Below are 15,410 nucleotides of genomic sequence, written 5' to 3'. Positions count from 1 at the left end.
TTTGAAACTGAATAATTTAATGAACGATTAAAGTGACTTCACACACACACACATATATATATATATATATTTCCATATTGTAAGGAACCAAGTCCAAGCATTATTTTTAGTTACTTTTATTTTTGCTTTTATTCTATTTTCGTTTGAAGCTTATGTTTTCTTAGGATGAAGGTTTCCTCACCATTCACCTTAGAAACTTAAAAATAGAAGAGAAACCAACTCACCGACGAGAGAAAAGCGCTGTAGGAAAAACTCGCACGCACTTGTGCTCCCAAGTGGAAAAAAGTAAGTCCACACCAAGAAAAGGGGGGGAGACCCCACAAGCATAACTTAGGACCTTGCTAAACCTTAAAGAATAAAAACATCCCGAAAATTGTCAAAAAGAATAATGTAAAAGGTTAGCGAGTATTGTCGAAAAATAGACTGTCAGACAAATAGAAAAAGTTTATTGTTAGCAAATAAGTATGTAAATGAGGGGAGGGATCGCACTCAGAATTGCGGGTATCTCAATAGCAACTGCTACATCAGGGAAGTTGTGGGGTCTGAAGTCATACCCTTCTTTCAATGCATTTCTGGAGCTGTATTTTAACAGAACAATGCCCATCCACATGTTGCTAGGAGTGTTCTAGACTTCTCAACATGACAGATATTACTTCTACCTTGGCCTGCCCAACAAACTTGGCACCCATAAACCCAATTTTAGATTAAAACCAGATACTTGCCAGATTACATCTTTTGGCTCTAATGATTTTCTGTTATCAGATAAAAAAAATATTGTGAAAAGACGGCTTTTTATCACTGTATTTTAACACAAAATAACTGTTAACAACATCTGTAATTGCAATAATCAATCTAATGTATTTCTTTTCCAAGAGAAATTGTAGATAACCACATTCATTTGCAAGCTTTTAAAGTGAAAATTAAGACAATTTTAAATTTAATTGTTATTGATGTAATTTCCAATGCTATTCTAGAAATTTATTTAAAATATTTTAAGTATTACTTGTGCTTCTGTATCAATTACTTAAATGCTTGATTTTTCAAGACCTAAAGATAGGCAGTTTTTGCCTACCATTAGGACTGAAAAATCCAGCATTTGATTAACAGAAATTGACATTAAATTGTTGATTACATATTATTTAAGCTACATAATAAAAGGTTGCATTTATATATACTGTATGTAGGTAATACAAAAAATTAAAGGCAATTCAAAAATTCCAGTGCCATTATTGTAAATACAGGTAAACTGCAAATGTTGTACATGAACAAGTGTCAGGCAAATCTGCTAAAGCATTTGTTACTGCAATTGTTTTATTATCATTCCATCCATTGCCTTGGAAAGGTGGAAGCTCCACTTGTCAATCACACATTATAGGAAGTGTATTCCAGAAACTGCATTTTGCAGGCAGAAAACATAAAACCAACAGAAATCCACCAAAGAATTTGGCACACTATGGAAGTGGCTGCATGTCTCAGAGGAAAGTAGTTCAAGTCTGGAAGAACAAATTGACTTCACATGTGACGAGAGCTGAAACAATGATCAAAGACTGCTGAATTTCTGTAGCCTAAATTTCTCAACATTTGGATATCAGCATTGGATCAATAATGCATACAATAATGCATGATGACCTGAAGTAATGGAAAATGTGCACAAGATGGCACCTAAACAATAACAAATTTATGTTGCACACTAATTTGAATGCTAGTAATATGAAGATCTCAGTGTTTTGGCAAGGAGAGTCATAGGTGATGAGAAGTGAGAAGGTATTATGAGTCCAAGAACAAGAGATGAACCATGCAATGGAAACACCCAAGCTTACCAGAATGAAAAGTTTGCAATTTTTCTCTCTACCAAAAAAATCATGTTGATTGTTTTCTGGAATATGAAAGGGCCTATTCTTGTGGATTTTCATGAACAGGGACAAACTGTTAACAATGCACATGTTGTGCCTTACTTGAAGACATTCTCAAGCCTGCAATTCACACTTAACACAAAGGACTGCTGTTCAAGAAGATTTTATTGCTTCATGAAAATGTGTCCCCTCAAACTGCCTCCAGAATTATGCAAACCATTAAAAAGATCAAGTTTGATATTCTTCCCAATCCACTTATGGACCAGACCTTGCTCCCACTAATTACCACTTGTCTGGACTTCTAAGTAAAGCACTACATGGTAACAAATTCACTAGTGATGAAGTGAAAGTGGTAGCGAACAATTGACTACATGCCCAGCCAAAGAACTTTTCCTCTGGCAGAATCTGTAAGTTTCTGGACCACCATTACAAGTGTCTAACAGCAAGGCTGTGGAATCGGAGTCGTGGAGTTTTGGTGTTTTAGCCAGAGTCGGAGTTGGTAGATTTTTACGCGACTCCACAGCCCTGTCTAACAGTAACGGGAAATATGTCAAAAAGTAAATTGTTAATTTGCATCAACTTGTATATTACATGACTAATAAAAAAATTGCCTTTAATTTTTGAATTACCCATGCATTTTGTATTTCTACATCAATTACCTAAACACTAGATTTTTGAGGTCTAAAGGTAGGCAGTTTTTGGCTTGAAAATTCCAGAATTTGGGTAATTGATTAACAGAAACTGGAACTGAATTGTTGATTATATATTATTTAAGCTATATAACAAAAGAATGCATTTATATAATATATATATATATACATAATTTTAAAATTTTCATTGAATATAAAATAATAATCATATTTCCAACTCAAAAAAAATTTGAAACTGAATAATTTAATGAACAGTTTTTATATTGGTCTTACATGATATTATAAAAAGTAAATAATAATTTACCTATTCCTAAGCGTCGATACGGTGCCAAGCATCCTAAAGTCATAATATATAAACGTCGTGAATTCTCTGAGGTATCTATACGACAACAAACAGCTCCTACTACAATGTCATTATAATAAGCTAAAAAAAATGAAAAACATTTAATTGTTATTGTGTAATAATAAACTTATTTTAAGTGAATATAAGATATAAGTAATGAAAAACAACTATAATTAAATATTCTTAGGGAAATTAAGAAACCAAGAAATAAAATATTTTCTCAAAAATGTTTATTACACTTCCAGGTAGTCTGACATCTGAAAAATAATGCACATACAATTTATCAAAAACTTCCAGCATCAAAACGATACAAAATTGGTTCTGATACATTGTAACGAAGGTCAAATGATGCAGAAACATGTTAAAGTTTAAAATAAGTTACATTAATTTTAGTTATACTAAAATATCTTTTAATACTATTAAAATAATTTATAAAATTATAAAAAATATTCTTTATATAAAGTTTATTTACACTATTCACCATAGCAATAAAATTGGTTGTTTGGAATAAAACTAAACACTCAAATACCCAAAAACCAGTAAAGGGAATAAAAATATTTACTTATACAAATGTTTTGTCTGTTTGTAACGATCATCATCAGGTATTCAGTAAGGAAAATAGAACAAGCAATCAAATGCATTAGAGAAACCAATACACTTTCTTCAGCATGAAGGGCATGTTTCAAACTCTCCTAGGACTTCTGTTCTATTTTTTATTTCTGTACACGTATATATAGGCAATTTAATTTTAAAATTACAATTTTTAATTTATCTTGGTAAGGCTGTACATGTTTGTGCTTGTGTTACCAAGGCAATAAGTATTGACATGTGTTCAATTGCTTGTTCTGTTTTCCTTATGGAATACCTGATGATGTTCATTACAAATGGACAAAAACATTTGTATAAGTAAATATTTTTATTCCTTTAACTGGCTTTTGGCATTTGGTGTGTATAGTTTCTTTTTCAGATTTATCTATACACTCCAATTTATTAGCATACATCATTCTCAAAAGCCTCTCATAAATGAAAATCTCATAAATAGGAAAAAGTTTATTCATTATTTCTTCTGGTGGAAATTTATACCTTGTTCTTGTATAAACCAGTCACCCTATCTACATTCCTAAAATAACATTAAGGTGCTAGATGCTAGAAAGCAAAATAAACTTATATGTCCATCAACCAATAATTCTAAATGAAATGGAATAAAATAAAATAAATAAAATTAAAGTGTTGATTTGATTATTTACTGATATAAGAGAATCACTAGATATCCATTTCTCTCTTTGTTACTAAGTATTCAGACATTTCTTTATTTAATGGCAAAACACAATAGTTAGTTAATACAATGAACAAGCAGAAAATAAGTAAAACAGAGTAAAATAAAATTGTAATCACCATTAGAGGGTCTGTAATGTAGAGATAAAGTTTAGTAAACTACACATTGCATTAAAATGAATGGCACATTCTTAAGAAATGAAGACAAAGTTAATGAAACATATAAAATAGACAGTGGAGACTACAAGCCATCTAATCAGAGTACATGGAAATTTCAACTTCATTACACTTGTAATTAAAATATTTTGTTCTTGTTAATGATTGTTTTATCAAATATTATCAATTATTCTATTAGAATTGGAGAAGGAATAGAGTTACAAGCATATCTTACATAAAAATATTAATTTATTTCTTTACTGACTATTGAGGCCCTTATTACTAGACTTGTCACGATTGATGCAAAAGATGACAATCCACTCTTCTTTCAATATCCTTTATTTAAAATTAGTATGCATTTCAGACTGTTAGTCCCTCATCAGCCAATTTTTATCTGTATAAATAATTACTCTTGTTATTTTTTTAATAAATACTAAACCAACAATGTAATGACAATATAATTACATTACATAGGTTTATAATAAATTAACATATTCCTAAATTTCTTCCCATAGGGTTGTTGTACAAAATGACATATGACTTCTTTTCTATTCAGTTTGTAAATTCTTATTCCTTTGTTGGTTTATTATTTATTAAAAAATAACAAGAGTAATTATTTATATAGATAAAAATTGGCTGATGAGAGACTAACAGTCTGAAGTGCATACTAATTTCAAATAAAGGGAATTGAAAGAAGAGTGCATTGTCCTCTCTTGCATCAATTGTGACAAGTTTAGTAATAAGGGCCTCAATAGCCAGTAAAGAAATCAGTAGATACAACTAGACACAAAGCAAACAGCAATAAAAATATCAATCTTTAATGAATTGAAAATGCTCTCACCTTTATTAAATAATTTTGTTTTTCTTTAAAATACTTGAAGGATATCAAAATGATTATAAACATTTCATCCATAACATTCACTTAAAACTGATAACTAGCATTCTTAATTCTGAATTTTATCAACAGTCAGTCAATCAATTCTTGCTTCTTCAGAATTTATATTTTAAATTATAAATTTTATAACTTACCTAACTTTGCTAGTTCACCAGCTTCTAGAACATCTTTATAGAATTTGTCATTATAACTAACAGGAAAAACAACTTGATTTAATCTTTTTAACTGTTTGATGTTGTGAGGAGTCACATCCCCCAGTTCTATTCGTCCTCCTCTGAAAATAGATTTTTAATTAGAATTCTTCTTACATTTACAATTACTACATAAAATTAGTAAATCACACTCAGAAAAATTCATTTATAACCTACCTATCACACTGAGATAAAAAGGAAATTATATTTAGAAATCCAAATGCAACCAAATAGGCTATGGTGACATTTCAGGACATTCATTTGCAAGACATTTTCATAAAAACAAAAATTAGTATCAAAACTCATCGCTAACACTTTTGGCACTGTAAACAACAAACATTTTATTTGTACAAAACATTCATGCTGTACAGAGAACTTAGTTAGCAGTTCAATGTAGCCCTCATCCTACAAATGTAAAATTTGAAAGTGAACAGCTGACCATAATCAGTCTATCCTCTGTGCTCTTCTCAATAAAGTATGATACTGCCTTTTGAGGCTGCTAAATTTGCAAAAAGTCCTTGATAAATCACACTTTTTAAGAGTCTTTACAAACAAAAATCACATGAATTAAGATCTTGAGATTGAGGTTGGCAGGTGATAGAAAACACACAGCTAATCACTCTGTTATTAGTGAAATGATGTCACAAACTATTGTACACAATACAGTCGACTCCCCTATAACATGGGTTCCTATAGTTTGGATTCCTATATGAAGGAGAAAAAATTGCGACGGTATTCGTACAAACATGGTAAAAAAACTCCTATAATTTGGTAAAACGTCATCGGGCAGCCGAACTACTTTCCGCCATCCAGCGCCACGCTATGGAGAGTTTAGGCGGGTAAGTTGAGTTTACTATCGTCTGTACAGTATTACATATAAATTAAGTACTGTACATTTAATTATATATTAATTATATATAAATTACGTACTGTACATATAATTATATATTAACTTAATTTATTGTAACTATTATAATTATATATATACTTTCCGCCATCCAGCGCCATGCTATGGAGAGTTTAGGTGAGTAAGTTGAATTTACTATCGTCTGTACAGTATGTAAATTAGGTACCGTAAGTCTAATACAGCACTAATTTTATACATTTCTTGTGAAAGAAACATTTCTTATTCAACGGCCATAAAAATTATTTATATTAATGATGTCTCCAAAGTTCAACGAAGTTTTCGCAGAAAAATAACTTATCAGAAATCGCATCCGCCATTTGGTGCACTGCTCCGCGATGAAAACAAGCTTAAGCAATGGCGACATCGAACGGTGCACACTCGGTAAGTAATCCTACAATTTTTTATTTATAGTATAGTTTATACAGGTTATTCCCAAAAAATATATGTGTTTTGGAAATGTTGAGTCAAATTCGTCTAGGAATCGATTAATTTTATGGAAGAAAACCTTTCAAACAGCCGTAGTCCGTAAAGTGCATACGTGCCGGGCTGTGATTGGCAAGGACTCATACAAAATGGATTCATAAAGAACGGAACGTATCTACCGTGTTATAGGGGGGTCGACTGTATCTGATATGTAGAGGCAATCCATCTTGCATGAATGTAATTGTGGAGACATTGTCACCACAATTAATTCATGCAAAAGTGTTGAGCATCTCTTGATACTTCTGATCACAGAGCTCATCATAGGCCCATTGAAACTAATTTTTTCAAAGAACAGTCCAAGAATAAATGTATCAGGTGTGAATCCACACCTGACTAACTTTAGGTGAATGCAGTAAATCTAATGGTAAACAAGAGAGTTTTCTGAAGTACTAATGCAACAGTTACAAGTATTTACTGTTCCACTCAGGTGGAATAGCAAATCCTTTGTCCAGTTTTCCTGTCAGTAGCAAGTAACTGTTGATCGTAGCTGATCTTATGCAAACAACAATGTACCAACTTTCTCAGTTCCTTTCATACTATGCCATAGGATATACCCAACTACTGTGACACTGCACATTTGCTACTGGAACACATTATTCACTAATTGTTCAACAACAGCTGTGGTAATATCTTCAATTATTTGTGAAGTGATAGGTTTGTGCCCTCAACTAGGTTGAACTCCTAGTCATCCAGTTTTCTTGTGATCATTCTTTTGAGAGCTTGTAGAGTCAATGGCCCTTGTCTTAGCATAAATTCTTATGACAGCAAATTTTCCAAAATGCAGCTGCAATATTACAATTGTTTTATGAAAACAACAAGTACTACACAAGAAATATGCATTTAGACAAGGTAATGGCCATTGTAACGAATGATATTCAACAGCTGTAGCCTCTTTCATACCCATAACTTGGCTACAACATGTGTACTTATGCAAGAAAATTGTTTTTCTGGTGCTTGCAGTTCCAAAGAGACATGAAAATTTTCATACTCATGTTTTGAAATGTCACCATACCAGATTTGGTTGCAGTGGGATTGCTGAATGTCTGTTTAGATAGCATTAAGAATACTTTAATTATGATCATCTGATATGTATAACCAAATATTAAATATTTAGTAGCACACAATCAAATATTTTTAGTTAATGATAAGAGAGAAAAAATATATAACATTTTAGACATTAACAAAAAGTCATTTCTAACATTTTCAGAAACTGTTATGATTTACTTCCAATTTTCTGTAGATCTACCCAGAGTAATTTTAAAATTGTAAAGTATCAAGTTGTTGTTGTTATTAATCAAATATATTCTATTGTTTAATTTATAATTATGTAATTATTTGGCAGCTATATAATCATTTGATTTAAAATCCATTTAATATTTTGGAAGTAAGCCATGTAAAACTAGTTTATTTTGTGTTATTTAATAAAATAGTTTTAAACAAATAATTTTAGAATGTCTTCATTGCAATATCATCAAATTGTATAATTTTTTGTTTTTTCAAAAATGAAACTTGACTATATCCTGTTTCTGCTTCTTCACAGTATTCACTTGAACTGTTTAATACTGTACTGAAAAGTATTAATTCTGCAATATTCATTGGATTAAAACTGAAACTTCTATCAAATTGAATTTCATCTCTAAAATTCTAAATTTGATTTAACATTATATATTAATATTGGAATTTTCCAAAAGATAATACAGTAACAAGTTTTCAACTTTATAATCCTTGAAATCTATAAAACTTAAAACCATAATTTTAAATAAGTCCTTCCACAATGCTTGTTACAGTTACCAACAACTTTATAAAAATTGAAGATGGCTGAAAGGAAGATGAAAATGTTTTTATAAAAAGTTGTTGATAACAGTAACAAGCATCATGGAAGGATTTATTGATGAGCTTTCATTGTTTCAACTAAAATTACAAAGTTTTTGGCAAGTATTAGACAACAATGGCTATTTTCCCAAAGATAAATGATATAGACAACAGCTAAATGCTGGTTAAAATGTATTATATCAACAGACAAAAAAGCCCAAATCCAGCAAACTTTCATTTACAATTTACGCAAATGTTTTCATCCACATTCAACTGGACGTCTTTAGGCCATAGATGTCCAATTCAATGTGGACTAAAATGTTTGTGTGAATTGTAAGTGAAGTTTTGATGGTATCTAGGCTTTTGTGTTAATTGATTTAGATAAATGATATGATTCTATCATCTGAACCATCTCATCTGATGGTACTGATAAAAATTATTTAAAGCAATTTGTTAATTGTAATATTTTTCAGATATTTCACTTTCTGGTACATTGTAGTTTTATTTTAGTAGTTCTAAAGTATTTTCTAAAACAGCTTATGAATTATTTAACACCATACAAATATTTACTGATTTCTTAAAATATTTTTTCTTAAATAAATCTGAAGACACTTTGAATAATAAAACTGAAATTACTCATTAATTTTAGTTTAATTTAAGTAAAAGTATCATCAATAAATCTGTAAATATATAGTCCTGAACTTTCTGGGAAGAAAAAATGCTTTCTTTGACTATGATTTATTTTAAGACAGCTGAAATTTGGAACATTTGTATCTTATAAAGTTCTAATGAGGCCATTAAAGTTTTATTTTTGTTTTTGATAAATTAAAGTCTGTAAAATATACTCAAAAAAGCATACAACATAATTAAAGTATGATTTAACATTCAATCCAAATTGCAGTATTATTCTGGTTGGATTTAAAGTCAATTTTTAATTAATTAAATTATGAAATTTAACCTAAAAGTAGATAGTTATGTAACCAGAGCTTCTATTAATACTAATTAAATTTGTAATTTAATTAATTAAAAATTGACTCAAAATCTACCATAAAAATAATCTGATAATTCAGATACTTACTCAAAAAAGAGAATTAAAAGTAATCAATTTTCTCATTCTTAATTTAAATATTTTCACATACAATTTCTTTTGCAATTGTTTAAAAACTTATTATATGGTAAATAATTAATAATTTTAATAAACAAGTTTTTAATTCATTTATTATTAAAAAATTTACTAAATTAAATTAATTTCGTCATTTAAAATAAACTATTTTGTACAACTTGAATCAGTGTTCATCTTCATATAAATATAAATTTGATATATACTTTTTTTATTTCCAGAAGGAAATATTTATTAAGCATCTGTTACATTTTTATTCATCAAGAATATCAAAATGTTTCATTAGTATTATGAGTTATGCATAATTTACCATGTTAGATGAGCCAAATATAATTTAGGTCAGATCCAGCTATCCGTCATAACAGACATAACTGAAACCAGCTATGAAACCCACAGTGCAGGATATGTCAATGCCTTGCATTAACCAACTAACCAGTCAGTTCTTTGTATATAAAAACTAAAAACAATACTTAAAGTAGAAATAATAACCACTCATCTTTAATTCTGTAAATTTATTCTCAATAAATTTTTTTGGAATTCTATCTACAATTTAGTTCTTATTAAAATGTGTAGCATTTGTAACTCTAAATAAATTTATTATGAACTAACATTTATAACAAATTCTCTATGGATGAACTTTAAAAGTGTCCTTATTCTTAATCTCTTTTCATACACCATCAGGAAATAACAATTTCATGGCAGAGTAGACCTTTATTTAGAGACTTCTTGTCTGCCTCATCAATAAATTTCTAGGAGTACAATTTGAAAAAATTGTAGACCTATAAATTCCCACTGTCGTCCGTCCTTCCTTAGTCTCAAGAACAGAGTTAGATAGATGAAAGACGAGACCAGACAGAAAGTTTAGGGGCAGGAAGCCCAGATTAACTAGATACAAACCAGAAGTCAAGTTATTTCAATTAAAAAATTTCCCCCAAAGGTTTTAGATAGATGACTCGCACAACTCTATTATTAACAGAAAAGTATGATGTACAGGGGCAAGAAACCACTAATGAGTGGCATTGTGACGATGTCACAATAAATAATTGCTCATTAATTTTATATACTTTGATATGAATTTACATCTGAAAGCTTTTGTTTCTTTTTATTATTATATATTTTTATTTTTGTATTTTTGATTTTATGTATTTCAGTAATATTTTCAATATTTTAAAACACTTTTACACAGATCTTAACATGTAATGAATTTTATAGACAACATTAAAAAATACAGATTATTTTTAGAAATTCAAACTTTTACAATCAAAAATTGCATATTTTAATAAAAAAGCTTAATCATACATGCTACTTATTCATATGTTAATTATATAAATTCAACTGGAGAAAAATCAATTTCCTTATGAATAGATTGTTCTCTGTTTAACAGATAATGATTTTCTTTTATTACAGTAGAAAGATAAAATATTTTAAAACAAATTTTTCGTCATTATAAACAGTTAGAATAAGCAAAATGCATCTGGTAAATTTATTAAAATAATTTCTGCTAAATTATTCTATAATCTTGTATATGTGACAGATGTATTGATTTTGACATTTGGTGAAAAAACACTATTACAAGCGAATCATTAAAAATTACAAATTTTATATTGATAAAATTCTGAGAAAATTTAATATATACTTTATTAATTAAGTATATTTTAATTATATAAAAATTGATTTGTTAAATTTTATTTCTAAACTGTACAATTATCTAATTTACTTTTATTAATTTTAATCAATCAAATTAAGGAACTTGGCAAAAACTTAAACAAAACCAAATTCCATAATTTAAATAAAAAGTAATATAAACAGCAATTGATTTACAGTGAAAATCCTTAATTTTCTATTGATTAATATGAGCTTTCGTTATTGCTGACATAAAAACTTATTATTACTGAAGTAATAAAAAAGTTTAAATAGTAAATTCATTAGTCGGCATTTAAATTAAAACCTATATAAAAATAAAAACAATTATTATATGTATTAAAAACATGTTTATAGTACAGATAATTCTGTATAAAATATAGTATACTAGTAATAAATCTGATACATAGTTTAAAACGTTAAAACATGTAATCTGTTTTATTCATAAATCAAAAATTCATATTATAATTGACATTAATAAACAAAAATATCTTTGCTTTCTTACAAATAGTTATGACAAATCATAAAAATTTACCAAATTCGGTATGCCAATTTGATAAAGAATGCTGAATTTCTTGGCAACCAAATGCATTTATTTAATTGAAACATTTTCAGCCATTACATTCTATTCTGTCTGATTACTGAGAATGGTCCAACTTGACAGAAAATGTTTCAATTTAATAAATGCATTTGGTTGCCAAGATATTTAGTGGTAATTTATTTCATTTATGATAATTTATTAAATATATTACATGTATACAACATTTAGGCTTTCTGAACTATATTTATATACATTTTAAACAAATTAACTACACCACTTATAAACTTCCAGTAACACCTAATGTATTTTATATCATTAATCTAAATGCAAAGACATATATAATAGCAATTTTTATGTTATTTATGTTGGATTAATGTAAATGATAAATTAAATTGCAAGAGCTTATTTTAAATAACAAATATGAAGAAACTTTAATCTTGAGGTAAAGTATTTAATAAAATTATTAAGGAAATAAATGTCATAACTCATTTTGAACTGCTTTTCATCTAAGTTAACATATGTGTTTTATGCTTCAAGAATACATTAAAAATACTGAAATGCACAGGTATCCAGTACAATAACCATAAAATGTGTTTAAACTGCCCTAATCAAATATAAACATCAACCGAAATCCAATGCATAGCAAATAGACACCCACAACTGCCATAAATAATTGGGCTATAATTTGGAAATAATAATTATGAATTACAAATGAATTTGACACTAAAGGGAGGCATTAAGCACCATCTCATACTAAAATTAATAATTATAATACTTATTATATAAAATTATTTAACTAAATAATTTAGATTAAATAGGAAGAAAAGAATTGGCCCGAAGCGGGACTCAAACCCACAACTCCTGCTTACGATGCGGACGCATTGCCAGTTACGCTACCATGATCTCCTCTTCCAGTGTATGTAAGTTTCAGATACCGTGTTTCCCCAAAAATAAGACCTACCATAGGTTTTGCTGAATTGCTAAATATAAGGCCTCCCCCCAAAGGTAAGACCTAGCAAAGTTTTTTTAGTCGTAACGGTCATGGACAGATGGTTAAAAGTGGCCGTTGGCTTTTTGAAAGTACAGCCACTGATTGATCAGCAGACAATCACACCACACAGCATGATTTGCATAAAACTATAGCTTGGGAATCACAGATTTGCATAACATTACGGCTGGTGATGGCTAATTGGTCGGCCGAGAATCACGCCACATGACATTTGCATAGTGCTACGGTTCAGTAAGCACTAATTGGTCATCAAGCCCGATGTCGACGCTATAAAAAAGTTAAGTTGAAGCGAGAGTGGGAAGTCCACTCCAGCACGGGATCTTCGTAAGTTCTGTTCGGTTTTATTTAAGTTCAGTTCAACACGACCGGATATACGTCACTCTCGTCTAAGTTTGACTTGGGAATTTTTTTGTTCAATAATAAATGTGAATTCTTCTTCATGGAAAAAATAAGACATTCCCGGAAAATAAGACATAGCACATCTTTCAGAGCAAAAATTAATATAAGACACTGTCTTATTTTCGGGGAAACACGGTATAACCATCATTGGTTATTACGATGCCAACTGGAAATGCATTCTAGTCAAATTCATTTTGTTCATTTGCTCTAGTGTCAAATTCTTTTGTAATTCATAATTATTATTTCCAAATTATAGCCTGATTATTTACAACAGTTGTGGGTATCTATTTACTGCCCTAATCCTTATAACATACCACTTGCTATTCTGACTTAATTCACTGACTATCAAAGAAGTTAAACCAACATCAAATTTTTCAATTTTTATTTAAAAATTACTCTTCTCTAAAAGAATAATCATCATAAATAATTTTTTGCTATTCCTCATGTCATTAAATCAATATAGAATTTTGGCTAGTTCTAAGACTTTAATCAGATGACACTTAGTTCTTTCACTGAAAAGATCTTTTGTCTAATTAATATGAAGAAAGTAAATATTTCATCCTAAAACATTTTGATAACTTTTATTTACGGAAAAGATGGAAATACGTCAAATTAATTTTATATTTAGTAACCGAATTTTTAGCATATGTAATATTCCCTCAAAATAGTGTTTATTTTTAAGTATCCATTACTCTTAATAAGTTAACACCTCTAGAGAATTGGGAAGAAACAGGAGTATCACATTGTCACAGCTATTTAAAAAAAAAAAAGGATAAACTGATAGATTGTAGCTTGCATCATCAAGAAGTTGACTACAATCCAAATAATTTTCAATAATTGATATATTTTATCACTTTCTATCTACTTCATTATCTTCTTCAGTAGATGAAATACAATGCAATCATGTCATATAGAAATTATGTTTATGAGAAAAAATTATTTTTATAAAAAGTTTAATTGAAAGTCAAACCTACAGATATAAAATAAGAAAAGTTTTTTCAAATCAACAACTTTTATAAGATTTTAATTTTTATGCATAAAAATGTTAATTTGTAGTAAAATACTTACAATCAGAAATCTTCGAAAAACATAAAATAACACCACTTAAATCACAATATTATATAAGCAAAAATGCAAACATTTTCTGAATTCTTTTATTTAACTTAAGATATTTATTCTAGTAATATAAAATCAGACTAGGAATCAAGCTTTCTATGTCTAAATAATAATAATAATCTATTAAAAATAAATTATTTTTTAGTAAAAAGAATTTATTTTGCTTTTAAAGAAACAAAATAAAATTATTAAGCAAATTTCATTAAAAAATATATAAAATGTATAACTTCTCTATATTATTTCCCATTTGATTATATAAACAGATAAAGGTGTGTGCAACTCAGTGTAAACCTCCTAATATATCTAAGAAAATATCAGCCAAATTACAATATGTAAATAGCACTATGTAGCCAACATGCCAGTCTTAAAATAACTGAAACTGATTCTAGTTGATATAGAGTTGCAAAGGTGAACAAATGCATGCTATTTGAAATATTTTACACCTCAGATAATATCAAATTAAAAAATAATATAAATAATTCTTGCTTATATAAATAAAAAGTTTTCAAATATTTGTAATCTTAATGCCAAATCACTATTATATCAACAACTGTTTTGCTGCTAGTAATTTATTTTTATTATAGTGTAATTGTAAATTATTAAGAAATTTAACTTCTGTCTCTCTCCAATTAGGCAATTATCTGTAAATAATTTTTTTACTAATTAGCTGTGTATAAGTCTACTTTTTAAGCCTGAAAAAATGACCAGAACGGAGTCAAATTATATGACAGTTATAAAATGTGAATCTTTACTGCTGAATGATAAAGTAAAACAGCATTTTAACATCACTTACCAGCAGGCTAGAAATATTCAATATTTTCAAATAAAACTCAGGTTTGGTGAACTTATTTAGAGACTAATATAATAATAAAAATTCAGTATAAATGAACGTTTACAATGCATACTGTATCCAACAGCTGTAGCATAATGTACATTTCTTTTTATACGAACTATAAAATATTTATTTATCATATGTTGAAAGTTATTACAGACAAGATCTCAATGAAAGTGATTATGCT

The 15,410-nt window shown here is 28.6% G+C and overlaps 1 protein-coding gene across 1 annotated transcript in view; it reads right to left on the bottom strand.

The window, feature by feature from the left end:
* LOC111634882 (N-alpha-acetyltransferase 50-like) overlaps nucleotides 1-15,410 on the bottom strand; it is a 36,999-nt gene that overhangs the window by 13,250 nt on the left and 8,339 nt on the right. The window contains exons 2-3 of the mRNA XM_023379722.1: nucleotides 5,307-5,446; nucleotides 2,808-2,927 (exon numbers count right to left, since the gene is read on the bottom strand). Of these exons, the coding sequence (XP_023235490.1) occupies nucleotides 2,808-2,927; nucleotides 5,307-5,446 (260 nt within the window). The remainder of the gene's footprint in view (nucleotides 1-2,807; nucleotides 2,928-5,306; nucleotides 5,447-15,410) is intronic.

The sequence above is a fragment of the Centruroides sculpturatus genome, unplaced genomic scaffold (assembly GCF_000671375.1).
Source record: "Centruroides sculpturatus isolate CEXI.00-Female unplaced genomic scaffold, Cexi_2.0 scaffold135, whole genome shotgun sequence".
NCBI classification, from domain to species: Eukaryota; Metazoa; Arthropoda; class Arachnida; order Scorpiones; family Buthidae; genus Centruroides; species Centruroides sculpturatus.
The sequence above is the reverse complement of the archived record's forward strand: the minus strand, read 5'-3'. Positions and strand labels throughout refer to the sequence as shown.